The sequence below is a fragment of the Colletotrichum truncatum genome (genome assembly GCF_014235925.2).
Source record: "Colletotrichum truncatum strain CMES1059 chromosome Unknown Contig_0008, whole genome shotgun sequence".
Lineage (NCBI taxonomy): Eukaryota > Fungi > Ascomycota > Sordariomycetes > Glomerellales > Glomerellaceae > Colletotrichum > Colletotrichum truncatum.
Genome location: NW_027222405.1, coordinates 347,560 through 361,295, shown reverse-complemented (window position 1 = coordinate 361,295; position 13,736 = coordinate 347,560). Strand labels below are relative to the sequence as shown.

The window sequence follows — 13,736 nt, the reverse complement described above, 5'->3', positions numbered from 1 at the left end:
TGTCTTCTGTGAAGTTAGACTTTCTCCGGGGTACACCTGGTCAACAACGAATCGGCATGCACCATCCCCGAACTTCATCTTTTCCAGCGGGAATCAAGCTGAGCTCAAACAACCAATCGCCATTTATTTCTTATCCTTGTCATATACCACCTTTCCGTAGAAGATGGCAAGATGAGAATCATTTTGGCAATCTGCGCCGCGTGTTGGGGGTTGTAGTTTCTGACGTGTTGCTTTTCTTTTGCGAGTATGCTGCAGTAAAAAGCCAGAAGTAGAAGGCTGCAGAGTACTATTGAACTAAGCGCTCATATGGGCTACCTGAAAGCTAATACTTTGCTTCATGACAGGAATAGAAACTGCTTGCTAAGCTTACAAAGAAGGTTACAGAGGAATGAAAATGCAAGTTGCTGAGTAAGTCCAGTTTGTTATAGCGTTGCAGTGCATCTACAGTCTCCATTCGTCGAACTTGATGTCCTCAACGAATGTCAGATTAACTGGGAAGCGATGGCAAGCGATATCTTGCGATTGGCTGATGACGAATATCCAAGCCCTGAAGACTTGAGAAACCCCGCCCAATGGTCAATAGGCTATTCGAAAATTGGTAGCATCAAATAGGGAACATGAAATGTAGGTAGGGTGATGAAGGCTTATAGAGCGCTCTAGATTCTGCAAGCTCTGTGATAATGCAGCTGTTTTTTTCAGCTTCGGGATACCTAACTAAGACCATCTTGTGACACAATCATGTGCTGCTTCTGGGAAAATGTGGAAGTTTATAACTGTTTCTTTGTTTTCACAACTCATCTCCGTTACTTCTGCTTCTAGTAAAACAGGCATAATCGAAAACAACAAGAAAAACAAGCATAATGCATACCGGCTGCACTATAATCTTAGCAATCGTCGGTAGCACTGTACCAGTCCTTGGGTGGGATTCCGGGGTAAGCCCTTTTTGAACATAATATTCTACATGATTATTCCAAACTAACGATTTTCAAAGGTTTGTAGCTACTATAGCAACACCTGCCTCTTTAATTCTGGGGCTATCCAGAAGTGTGTTGTTGACAAGGTAATATCAGAGAAAGAAAGCCTTCGCCCTGGGAACCATTTGGTCCTAATGACATTATATCTAGTGCCCATACGATGGAGCTCCTTGCACTAAATTGCCAAACTCTGTGGGAACTGCTACAGTTATCTGCAACTGTAAGACTTGTTAATATGCACAAGTGGACAGGCAGGGGAGATGTAATTAGGAGTGCTCACATTCAACCTTTCAACTTAGTATGCTAAGATACTCGATCAATACATCATTCTTGATATACTTAGTCTCCCTAGGCAGGCCTCTTAGTACCTAAATTGTAGACCTACGATCCTAAAGAGTGGGTAGCTAGTGACGCGGGTACCACAGCCGTCATTGCCGCGGGTGACAAAGGTTATGTTGAAAAACGTCAATCGCAAGCTTGCCAACGCCCACAAAATGCAAGTTTATGTAGCGCGACAGAAAGTACTCTTACTGGTTCTGCTGTATCTAATGCTATTATTGGCAGCATGTCGGCGCCGCTGTTATATCTGTTGCTGGATCATGTAGGCTAATCTTTACTAGCATCCTCTAATGTTCTACAAAACTTCTAATTATACAGTATCCCCTTGCAAGTCTACTTAACGCGTAGGGTTGCGAATGATTTCACCGCAATTAGAATCAAATCTCAGATTGAAAAGACGAAGGGCTGTCATAAAACGCTCAGTCCTTTCCAGTTCTCGATCACGGTCGAAAAGAGTTTTGACAAACTCAATGCCGGCTTCCTTGCCAAGCGGAGCACCCTTCTTTTTAGTTTTAAGCATAGGTGCCTCACATGCTTTGAGAAGCTTGCGGAGCTTATCAATCAGGCGCTCACCCGCATCGACGAAGTCCAACACAATCTCCTTGCTCTCGGAGTTGCGAACCAACTCAACGGCCGCATCCGCACGCTTAGTGTTTCCTGCCAGCTGGATCAAAAGGAGCCAGAGCTCACCAGCCATTTCGGGGATAGGAGTAGCAGGCCCATGGTAGTAGACTGTCCAGTCATAGATCCACTTGCCGAGGGAGTTGGTATCAAAGACACTGCCAAAAAGAAGAATTGGCACCTCAGTAGGGTCCCAATTCTTAAGGGAGTATCCTGGAGGAATGTTGAACTTTTTTGCATCAGTTTCAGTGGCCAGACGGACAGGGGCTGGTTTCTTCTCCTGCTGGGGACTTAGGGGGCTAGTAGTAGTTTGTCTTTTTGATTTCACTGGAATCACGTATTTTTCCCCGTCAACTTCGATAATTTCTTCCTCGTCAGACTCAGAAGCTTGAAAATAGATATAGCTACTTTTGCGATTGTCATTTGGATGCGACGGAGCAGCACTCAAAGACGCGGTTGCATAATAGCCGTCACTCGTGTACCGCGGTGAAGCCATTCCGGAATAAAGTTTATCTTTGCTGAGGTCGGAGCTGAGGGTACCGAAGTGTGTATTAGTCGCGGGTCGCTGGGGAGTGTCCTTGGATGAGTCGTATTTGGACTCCTCGTGAGGAGTTGAAGCAGATTGAATTGTTGAATTGGCGGTAACATCCCTGAAAACAACGCTGTTTGGGTTGTTACTGGTTCTGTCGCTGTCCGAGTCGATTCCAGTTGCACGGAATACTGAGATCGGGCCGTTGCCCTGAGGAACATCCTCGAAGCTGCTACCTGTTCCGTAACTGAATGGAATTGTTCCATTTCCTTCAACCTCCAAGGTTGCAGCAGAAACGCCTGTTTGTTGTCCCAGTACCTTCTGAACCATAGAATCAATTGATTCTGTAGTAAGAGCATGGAATGGTGCGTGCGACTCTTGCACACGTATTCGCTTTGAGATCAGCTTGACCCTCATGAAGCCACGAACGTCCTCTTCGTCGGAGTCGGATTCCGATTCATCTCGGCGCGACTTTCTCTTCAGGTCTTGTTGCCTTTTGTGTCGTTTTGGTTTCGAACATGAACATCCATCGCTGTTCTCCCAGTCTTCATCATCCCTTGGACGTTTGGTGGTGGCAGTGAAAGCTGATTCGCCAAAACGAACATTGCGACCTTGAGGAGGGCTTGGAAGGGTCGGTAATTCCTCGTCATCAACTTCCACTACCCTTGTGAAGAACATGTTGCACTTTGAACTGGACTGAATTAGAGCTTCGTTTCACTCATGGATGATTTCTCTCACACTCACCATTGTACTTCAATGTCTGCCTCACCTGGGGATATCGACCCGCAGAATGGGCAACTGGGCGCCAATGTAGTCTGCGCCAGGGCTTGAGCTTCCCTGCATATCAAGCTCATGTCGACTCTCTGATGTGGTAGAAATGCGTTATCCCAATGGATTGATCGATCGACCTCTTTTTGAGTGCCCCGGTTTTGAAGCGCGTAGCGTTTCCGTTGAACTCGATGAGCGCCTTTCTTGCCTTTGAAACGGTCGGTAATGAGGTACTCAAACGCGTCCCATGAGGTGATGGTCTTCAGATAAACAGGGAAAGCTCTTCCAGTAGCATCTTCCAGCACAAAGTGTGTATGCTCTTCACCAAGGGGTCTTTCTAATCGCATAAGGATTGTTCTGATACTACCCAGCTCTCCCGATAACGACATCATCATGGATATGAGCTGGGACGTGGAGCTCTTGATTTCTACACCCAACCAGGAAATGTGGTTAAGTTTCAAGAGTATTTGTTGTCTAATCGTACCGAAGTATCGTTTTAATGTCTTACTGGAGTTGCGGATCGTAGCCAGCGTACGTCCCTCTATATCGGCCACTTTTTTTATAGATACTTCATGGTTAGACTGAACAACTCGGCTATTGCATTTGAGAGATTAACGAAATGTCCAAAGAGTTAGCGAAAAACACACCTACACAGTTGTTACAGTGAGCAGCATTTTCAGCGCCATCTCGTGTGCCATGACTTCAGCTCGAAATTTGTCCACCTCCTTCTCCTCCAACTTCCATTGAATCTTTCTCGCTACGTCTAGGAAGACATTGTTCGTCCCAGCCCCTCCCAAGCTAGGCCCATACTTTTGAACTTTCTGGCAAAATCCCTCAAGGCATTGTCGAATCTCGTCTGCGGTCTGTAAAGCAATCGCGCTCAGTTCACTCAAACCGTCTGGTAAGTTTTCATCCTCATAGATCTGACGCGCTTGCTGGACCGTATTTTTTAGTAGCTCGAGGCTTCTTACGACATCGCCGTAGTGCTTCGCAGAGCCACGGGAGTCATCTAAAGCAGAAATGATGTTTTTAATCAATTTGATAACAGCAATAAAATCACCGACTGCTCCGAAAGTAAGCGCGAGCTCCATTTCGAGCCGGCGGAAGAGATCTTCACAGTCTTTGCCCAGATGCTCAGATTTTTGACCCAGGCGGTGTCTTGAAATTGAAAGGAGAAACGGTCTGATTGACCCCGCATGAGGCGCATCCAAAAGGCGCCCACTGAAGCGCGAAATCTGCCTTGCACCGCCACATTTGGTGTAAGCTGCATGAAGCCATACCGGGATTTGATTGGAGCTTTCTCTTTAACCGAGCTGAGGTTGTTGACAGGCAAATCACTACACGTGACCATGCAGAATTGGTTCGAAACACCAAGATTGAGCGTAGGAAAGTTGTGATGGTGATGGAATTCTAACACTACTTCCCCTTTTATCTGTATTTCATAGTTCTTCCTGCAGTGATTACAATATGAAGGTCGTTCGTAGCCTTCCTTACCCGCTTGCCATTGTTCCACCTCTGCATCCTGTTAGCCTCATTGACAACCTGATCAACCGGCTATGGCCATGTCGCGAGCGATGAATTACTGGGGCTCTCAGCAATGCCAAGAGTATCTACATGAATCTCTTCGACTGGATAGCCATCCGCACTTCATACTTCCGACGTGAAGTGTCCCGACCAGTAGCGGTGCCGAAAGTTCAATAGGAGCGTGATGTGGTTACCTGTGTTCTAGGCCTAACCAACAAACGCAAGGGCATTCTTAATGTTAGGAAAACGCATTACATATAGTCACCTTTGTAATTGGGTAACGCATAAGCGGGTTTGGATAGACAGCTTTCATTACCCAGAACAAGAGCCAATGCTAATGAGCCATAGACATTGGAATCCTATTTTCTATCTGATGGTTCATATCCAGGATTCACAAGGCTCATTACTGAAATTATTCAATGCTATTATCGTACGGTGTTGCAGTTTTTACATATGATATGATGGGTTAGCTAACCTCACTTGATAAAGATTTGATTTAACAAGTTAACACTATCAACGGGAATTCGCCATTGTACAACTCACAGTATATGGCGAACGAGCAGCAGTTGATCCAAAATATCATATAAGTTTTGATACAGGCAAATTCTGAAAGACAGCCATTGACCTTAGGTGACCCTTCCCTGCCTGATATTTCTGAGAATGACGTTCCATCAATCTGGATTAAGCCGTTCTACAAGACGTCCTCCAAGTGTCGCAGGTCTTCAGAAAGATAATGGCTAAGTGGATCGCCTAATTCATCGTGACCTCGATTTCGTAGCTGAGAGAAACATACAAGATCTATACTAACCTTAATTTCGTCTGCCTCAGTTCAAGCCCCACGGATAGAGATAAGTTTATTTAACTTTAAATTTAGGGTTATTCTAACCTTCTGATTCTCGACCTCACTGGGCTTAACGTCTACCTCCAGCAATTCAATCTTTTGTTCAGCTATAGCTAGCTATAGCTTTATTCATTAAGATCTTTTCTTTTACACTTTTTAGAATAATAGCCGTTCCAAGCTTGAAGGAAGAAATTTGACAACTGCAGAGAGAAGATCTGCAGAGGAAATAAGCGTCCGAGGGGAGGATGTTGATCGAATGGCGAAAGGGGAGAACCTATTCATGAGGCGGGATGTACAGCACTTGCTCCAGGAGCTGGACAACGTAAACCTAGAAACTATCTCATGTTTACAACTTAGAATATGACCTAGATAGGATAGACTTTTCTTAGTCATTTGCCAATATTATATCAGGCTTGTTAGCCCTGTAAGCTATAGTCCCAGAGCCTAGATATTAAGAGCCGACGATGAGGGGTAATAGCCCTAGATGTTGGGGCTTACAGCGCTCAGTGCCAAGGCCTAACAATGTGGTAAAAAGTGACTCATTGATGCCTCAACATAATTAACATGCCATCAATAAGTTCGGTCCAAATCTGTCCGCGGATCTCATGAGCTGACGTCCTCCGATTAGCACAAGACTACTCGGCGAATTGCTTTTGTTGCCGACACGCCCTCCGATTACAGCAGCTGACCCCACTCTTAACATTATCAATCATAACGTGACGTGTCCCCCGTAGTGTGGCTAGAAGCTACAAAAACGCTCTTTGACTCGAATTAGCCATGATTGTTGGCAATTGAAAATTACTGGCCTCATTTAATCAGAACAACGAGAATGGCCCTTCCCTTCAGTACTCTTGATGTTTTCACCGACACCCCCTTCGAGGGCAACCCCCTCGCCGTGGTGACGATCCCGCCGGGCGTGGATTTGACGCAGGCTCAGAAGCAAGCTATTGCCAAAGAGTTCAACCTGTCCGAGACCGTCTTCGTCTATGATGTTGATGATCCTGGCGCGACAAAAGAGCGGCACATCAATATCTTCACGCCCAAGGACGAGTTACCATTTGCCGGCCACCCGACGATCGGCACGGCTGTGTTCCTCCAACCGCACGGCGTGACAACCTTGGTTGCGAAAGCAGGCCCCATCAACATTGAGCCGGCAACCAATGGTTCGGTCCGGGCCATCATCCCACATGACGTGCGGCTACACGAGAAGCGTGTGCCTAGCCTGGAGCCCGGATCTGATCCACGATTGACAGTTGAGCTCGCAGCAGCGGAGGCTGGATCGCCACTGTTTAGTATCGTCAAGGGCATGACGTTTGCACTCATCGAGCTTCCATCACTCGAGTTACTCGCTGGCGTACAAGTTGGGGCTCATGAGCTGCCCGCTAGTCTTCTGGATGAAGGCTGGCGCGACGGCTGGGTCACGAGGCGGTATTACTTCGTCCGTACGGGCAGTGAGAAGATTGGTTCCAGAACGGTTCAGAAGGTTAGGACGAGGATGGTGAAGCTTACGACTGAGGACGCGGCAACAGGGAGTGCGGCGTGCGCCTTGGCCAGCTACCTGAGCCTGCATGAGCTGGAGGACCAGTCCATCACTTTCGAAATTACACAAGGCGTTGAGATGGGGCGCAAGAGCAACATATTTCTCGACGTAGAGGTTGGCAAGGACTCGAACGGATCGAGAAAGCTGGAGACCCTGCATCTGGGCGGTAAGGCAGTCCTCGTGACAAATGGCTCCATCATTGCTCGGCCATGAAGTAATACAAAATCACAAGATGGTACATCGTCAAAAGTGGGGATAAAATTGAATTTAGGACTAGGGATGGAATAAGCACTCATAAAATTTGGACATTAGTGAGAGCTGAGATTGGCTAGAATGCAGAGCGGCTGTAAGGCCAGAGAGTTGAATGCTGAGACGGAAGGGCTATACTGCAAAGTAGCTAGTGTTGACCTACCGCCCTCGATGGTTTTAACCCTTTTATAAGTCCGTCGCAAAGGCGGCTGTCCCATTGTCGCCATGGCGTTGAATACAACTATGACAAAAAATACTTTCGACTGAGCAAGCAGCTTCACTTCCAATACGCTGTACCCTCCATCAAACGTCTGGCTGTGCTGTACACAGTCGCTGACTTTACACTCCCATCATTGCTAATGTCAGCGTCGACCGCCAGCTGTCCTGTGGGATGCGCAATAAGTACTGAGCTGCTGCTCTCCTTTTGAGCCCGGGATTCGTACACGACTGTCCCAGGGATATTGGCGGCAACAGCAGTAGCTAAGGCAATCGTAATAGGCATTCCATTGTGTGCCTGTCCCATTGATATGGCCCTAACCACTAGATCCTCGGAAGAGGAGGCAGAAGGTTGGGACACGATAGATATCTTGGGAACACCTATAGACACCTCATCTTCTGTCTTGGCTAGACCCATTTTTACGCCGGCTTGTCGTCGAATGGCTTCAAGCTTGACTCTCAAGTCGTCCATTTCGTCCAGTTTTTCGGGCGAAGACGATCCTACAATTCCTAGCTCTGAAGCCAGGACGAAACAAGATGGGTTACTAGCATCAATGCAGGTTGTTCGAATCGACTCGAACACATCGATGGTGTTGCCAGTGGGTAGCAATCTGCCCGTCTTGGAGCCACCCGGCTCAATGAACCGTAGGCTGATCTGAGCGCCCGTACCATTTACACCGTCAATGGAGAAGTCTCCACGAACTACTGCCTCTTGTCCTTGGGTCGGGAACACCGAGTGCATAATCTTGCCAGTGTTTGTGTTGAATATCCGAACAGTGGTCAATCCATTTTTGTCAGAATTCGGCGTGGTCAAGCCAGATTCAATAGCAAACGGGCCGACGGCAAAGGACATGTTCCCGCAGTTGGCTGAGAAGTCAACACTAGGATCGTCTACACCAATGGCGGCAACAGTGCAATCGACATCTGCGGAGGGGTTGGTAGATGGGCCCACGACGCACACCTTGGAGAGACTGGAGAGACCGGTGCCAAGCCCGTCAAGTTGGCGGCCCCAGGGGTCGGGAGACCCGAGAATGCCGCGAAATATGTCCGGCCATCGACCCTTATCACTCGGCAGGTCCTGTGTCCTCAGCATAACAGCGCGTGCCGCCCCTCCGCGATAGTATGCGGCACGGATACTGTTCTGAGTTTTGGCACTTATGGCCATGGCTACTGCACTGTTAGCAAGTATCTTGACAGTACCATTGACGAAAACGCAAGACTGAATCGATCGATAGATACCTACTAGATGACTTTGACCGTGCTTGGAGACAAGTACCTCAAGTTCCTCGCAATATTTACCGACCTCGTACGGCAATTATGTTGTGGTTCAATCGGTTTCTAAGAAATAACTAACCACATGATCTGGTTGCTATAATCTCTTTTTATACGGGCGGACGTGACTGTTTACTCAAACCCGAAAAGGTAGTATGGCGGATTGACCAATTAGGAATATCATGTATCTCGAATTGGCAATATGTATTGAACACCAAAGGAATAATTCTCAGCTTGGTAATCATCAAAGCATGTCGATGCCTGTAATAGGCAAAAGTGTGGGGCTGGCTTCAACATACCAAATTAAGCCAGGAAATAATTAAGACTACGCTGCTGTAGACGCACCCATTACTGGTAGTCTTGATAGACGACAATAGCAGTTTATGGAAGTCAAAACCTTTCTCTCTTAAGCGTTTGTACCCTGTTATCATATATCCAAGTCATTATGTTGCTGTCGCTTCCATTTTTAGGCACTAAAGTAGTCTCACATCTTTTGCAGCCACAGTACAGCAAGCCAAGCTAGTCATATCATATATGCATTGCGTTCAGAATAAGCCCATGTTGTTTTCTTTGATTTCACCCACCCGCTCATACATGCGAGACAAGCTTCTTCGTTGTTGGGACTCTGGAGACAGTGGGCCCTTTCTATGCTAAAGTTCGGGCGTGAGAATATTTTCGGCGTCAAAAATAGTGTCTACAATGGAGTAAAGTATTACTGTATTAGCAGAGCCATTTGTTTTGTGTTCATCAACGCGCATCATGCTGTCTTTCAGCGCCCGCCGCTGGTTATGATACGCAAATTGGAGGTATCTAAGGTCTTCATCCATTCTTGCTGCTACATTCCAGTTTTTACCCAGTATGAGTTCTATGCTTGATAGATGCAGTCTTTCGGTAGAAGATGAGTATGACTTTAATAGGGAAGATGTGTCTATTCCAATAACAAACGCCCATGTGATGAAAACAATCATAGTGGCCAGAGCTTTGTACCTCGACTGCAATTGGGCTGCAGTATCGTTGACGTGTGCCCAGCCAGACTTGCGCAAAAACACCAACATCCGCTGATAGTTTAAGGTTAACTGGGCACGGTCTGGTATGCTGTCTTTAATACTTTTTCTATGTTTGTACGTCCAAGCTATCTCCAGATGGAAGCGGGCTCCTGGGTCTCGCGGCTAGTGGTGAAACAACCTAAAGGCCCACCAATGGCGCAACACACGGGCCCGGAGATGGTTCCGCTGGGAGTCTGCTAAGATAGCCGCGGGCGTTGGACTTAAATCGACGCCACTTCAGCTAGTATGTGGCTATTTGATTCCGAAAAACCATTACCGCCATCTCTACCTCACGCATTGGCAAAACAGGCGGCTTGGCTCACCGTTAGGGTTGTTTGGGCCCAACAACGTTCAGCTGAACGGCGCTTAGTCCCAGAAGATGGGAAAACGGTGCTCAACCCACTAGCCTGTCCACAGTCTATTGTAGTAAGATGTTGCCCATCATCAATGATGGTGAAGTTATGGGTGTTTAACGCAGAGGATAATGATTTGAGAGCCTGTGACTACGAGTAACGGTAGAAAATGTGAGAAAGACCAACTTTATTGACGATTATACACTCAAAATCTATTGGATTGAATATGACTTTCCTCTCTTGACCTATCCTACAAATCTACCAAATCAGGGTGTCTCAGTTAAACTCAATGTCTGATAAACGCTTTGCCGAGATCGCCAAGTAGAAGAACGTCCTGGACAACAATACTAGTTGCGACGCCGACACTAAATTTCCATCCCCATGGTTGAACCTCCCGGCGCCTCTTTTCCAGGTGGCTGAGGTATGGTGCCGTCCCGAGGGCCCAAGAAAACCTTATTGGAACGCTTGCGCCATTCCCAATCAAGATGTTCATCACAACAACAACTTGCACAATGAAAGAAGATCTATCATCAAAGATTTCTGGTTATATAAACCCAGATTCTTTGCGTCTTCTGGGACTTACTTTCCTCCTCATCACACAAACACTTCAGCTCTCGCTTCACCATTACAAACTCCCACTATCGCGACTTAGTCTCGTTATAATACCACTTCTTCTTTACAAGACTTCTCATCTTAACAACTTTCAAAATGCATATCCCTACTTTCGGTCAGGTCGCTACCCTTGGCATGGCATTTTTCGCCGCCACTGCTCTGGCAGTGCCCATCGCTGAACCTCTCGAGGCCGATCTGGCCGAGGTAAGTTATTAGCTGCCTTTCGGAATGGTTTCCAGATATACTAACCCCTTTACAGCGTTCTGCCGACATTGCTGTGAGTTGATACTTGAGAGTCGTGTTCCTTTCTAGTTAACCTTGTGGACTAATGATTTTATTTACTAGGCCCGTAGTGAAGGTTTTGCTGTATGTTTACATAATTCCAGAGAACTCCCAAGAATGAGCATTAGAACTAACAGCTGTCAACAGGCCATTGCCGGCGCTGACGTTGTCGCCCGCAGCGTTCTCGAGGATCGCAACAGCAAGAAGAAGTGCAAGCGCACCAACAACAAGGGATACTGCTCCGACTCTGACGACGACAAGAAGAAGAAGAAGCAGTGCAAGCGCAACAGCAAGGGCTACTGCTCCGACTCTGACGACGACAAGAAGAACAAGAAGAAGAAGCAGTGCAAGCGCAACAGCAAGGGCTACTGCTCCGACTCTGACGACGACAAGAAGAACAAGAAGAAGAAGCAGTGCAAGCGCAACAGCAAGGGCGACTGCTCCGACTCCGATGATGACAAGAAGGGAGGCAACAAGGGCTACAACAAGGGCTACAACAAGGACGATAAGAAGGGTAACAAGAAGGGTCACTACCGCCGCGAGGAAGGTGTCAACTCTGACTTCGAGGACCTTGAGTAATTTTGAGGCGTCCGAACCCCCCAGAATGTGCACAGATTGACGCCACTCTCATCTTGGGTCTGGTTTCATAGTCTGTGTCTAAACGGGCATTCGGAGGGTTTACTAAACGGGACTCGACTGGCGAATTTTGCATCTACGGCTTTATCTTCAAATTTGGCGCGACCTTCGCGTGCAAAGGTATCTTGGCAAAGAATATTTTTCACTTGTACAATATGATTAGTATATACTTCAAGGTATAATACGTACCAGAATACAATTAGTTTTCATAATTTCTCTATCGATTATCTTTTCCAACAGTATTGCAGATTCGTGACAAGGAAAACCATCTTTGCGAAAGGTTACAGGATCCCTTTGGATGCCTTACCTTACCTTACGTAGAGTGGCACTGGTAAAGTCGCGGAAGTACCGGGACCTAGAGGCCTTCCCAATGCCACTTATCATTTTTATCTGGCAGGGATGCTGATGAAAAAAGAGGTTGCCTTAGCTTATAAGGTCATTTGGAAAGATAGTGGGATTCATAGATACCAAGCTGGTACAACATTGACCGAAGCGCGCATTCTCTCCTCTGTCTCCAATCCGCCGTGTTATGATATAAAGCCGTCGCTGCTGGGCTACATCCTCCCGGTTACTAAGAGTAATAATTGAAGGCGGCGTTTCACCGTATGCACTAAGTATTGTAGCTAATCGATACTACTGTCTGGCCCCCAGCAACGTTCTTTGCTTCACGATGAAATCATGAGCTTACTAGGCTCCTCACAAAGTTGTATGCAAACCGTGACGAGAGTCCTAGCAGGCAAATACATAGGTGCATGCGCATGACGCCACGGGGCTTTATAAAACATGCATCTGGGTTCTCCTGAAATCAACCAATTGGGTGTATGACTGGCTGGCCCTGTTCGCTGGAACCTCAACACGAGAAGAATATAAACACGACCCCACATTATTCACTATGGCTAGTAACTTGGCGGTTAGCCATGCTCGTATTTGAGCATCGAGTCCGAGGTAGGTGGAGCAATTATCGCGCTATGCCGCATTCACACGAATCCTTTGTTTCCCTTGCCATCATAATTTTCAAAGATCGGGCCATAATCATTTGTCAAGAAACTTCTTTCTCGACAAATTCAACTTTCCATAGGACAGCTGGATGCTGAAGCCATGCGAGGAGTTTAGCCAAGTTGCTAACAGATTATAGCTAACTATCAAACCAGCGTCATAAATGACTCCGCATTTGAGTCTAGAACCAGGTTGTCCGATCTACCCAATAGCTTGATGGTGCACAACCTGCAGGAACCCTTGTCATGGTCAGCACTAAGAGTCTCCGCCATTCGCGACCGACACGCTAGGTCCGGGCCATGAGATGCAGAGCAGCTGTCAGTCGCTGAGTGTTCAAGTATTTAAAGAATCGAGGTTTCTTCTCGAATGCAATACAACGCGCCATTGCCCATCAAATCTAGATCTCAGGATTATATCTGATCAACGCCAACCTTCATCCACCGACAACGAAAATGCAGCTCTCTACTCTCATCGGCGCCTCATTCTTGGCTGTTGCTTCCGCTCAGAATACCTCCTACGCACCTATCAACCTTGGCTATTACTATTTCCCCCGCGGAAACTTTTTCGTTGCTTGGTCTCCGTTTACACCGACCAAGACTCAGGAGGTTGTAGACACCTGTCTGGCCCGTGGTGCTGTTCAGGGAACTGCAACATGGTCCACCATTCGGGAACGACACAGCGGCTATGTTTTGGGACCTATTTGCCGCAACCCTTTCAATGTCACCAATGATGAAACCGGCGAGACATACTACAATCTCGAGCTAGCCTGCACCGATGACAACATTCCGATTGAGCAAAACCCAACGGTTACTGCCGTTGTAGATGTGGCTAGCAACAAGGTTGTTCAGACTTGTGTCCCGGCTGTCGTCGAGGGCGGGGAAACAGCAACCTGCAACACCTGGACCGGGCTTGAATATGCGTTCGCTTGCTCTTCTTAA

At 47.1% G+C, this 13,736-nt stretch overlaps 5 protein-coding genes across 5 annotated transcripts; 3 read left to right on the top strand and 2 right to left on the bottom strand.

The window, feature by feature from the left end:
• Positions 1 to 1,650: 1,650 nt before the first annotated feature.
• On the bottom strand, positions 1,651 to 4,322 carry CTRU02_211580 (vegetative cell wall protein gp1; the record flags this gene model as incomplete). The annotated part of the gene is made up of 3 exons (XM_036732320.2): positions 1,651 to 3,154; positions 3,208 to 3,825; positions 3,883 to 4,322. The coding sequence occupies 3 exons, from the start codon at positions 4,320 to 4,322 to the stop codon at positions 1,651 to 1,653; spliced, it is 2,562 nt and encodes an 853-aa protein (XP_036575949.2).
• Positions 4,323 to 6,425: 2,103 nt separating this feature from the next.
• On the top strand, positions 6,426 to 7,349 carry CTRU02_211579 (isomerase; the record flags this gene model as incomplete). The annotated part of the gene is made up of 1 exon (XM_036732319.1): positions 6,426 to 7,349. One exon carries the CDS (start codon positions 6,426 to 6,428, stop codon positions 7,347 to 7,349), a length of 924 nt encoding a protein of 307 aa, XP_036575948.1.
• A 313-nt stretch (positions 7,350 to 7,662) lies between these two features.
• CTRU02_211578 (3-methylitaconate isomerase) lies at positions 7,663 to 8,766 on the bottom strand (the record flags this gene model as incomplete). The annotated part of the gene is made up of 1 exon (XM_036732318.1): positions 7,663 to 8,766. The coding sequence occupies one exon, from the start codon at positions 8,764 to 8,766 to the stop codon at positions 7,663 to 7,665; it is 1,104 nt and encodes a 367-aa protein (XP_036575947.1).
• Positions 8,767 to 10,980: 2,214 nt separating this feature from the next.
• CTRU02_211577 (uncharacterized protein) lies at positions 10,981 to 11,745 on the top strand (the record flags this gene model as incomplete). The annotated part of the gene is made up of 4 exons (XM_070205663.1): positions 10,981 to 11,088; positions 11,144 to 11,161; positions 11,230 to 11,250; positions 11,314 to 11,745. 4 exons carry the CDS (start codon positions 10,981 to 10,983, stop codon positions 11,743 to 11,745), a joined length of 579 nt encoding a protein of 192 aa, XP_070060476.1.
• Positions 11,746 to 13,250: 1,505 nt separating this feature from the next.
• On the top strand, positions 13,251 to 13,736 carry CTRU02_211576 (uncharacterized protein; the record flags this gene model as incomplete). Its single annotated transcript, XM_036732316.1, has 1 exon — positions 13,251 to 13,736. One exon carries the CDS (start codon positions 13,251 to 13,253, stop codon positions 13,734 to 13,736), a length of 486 nt encoding a protein of 161 aa, XP_036575945.1.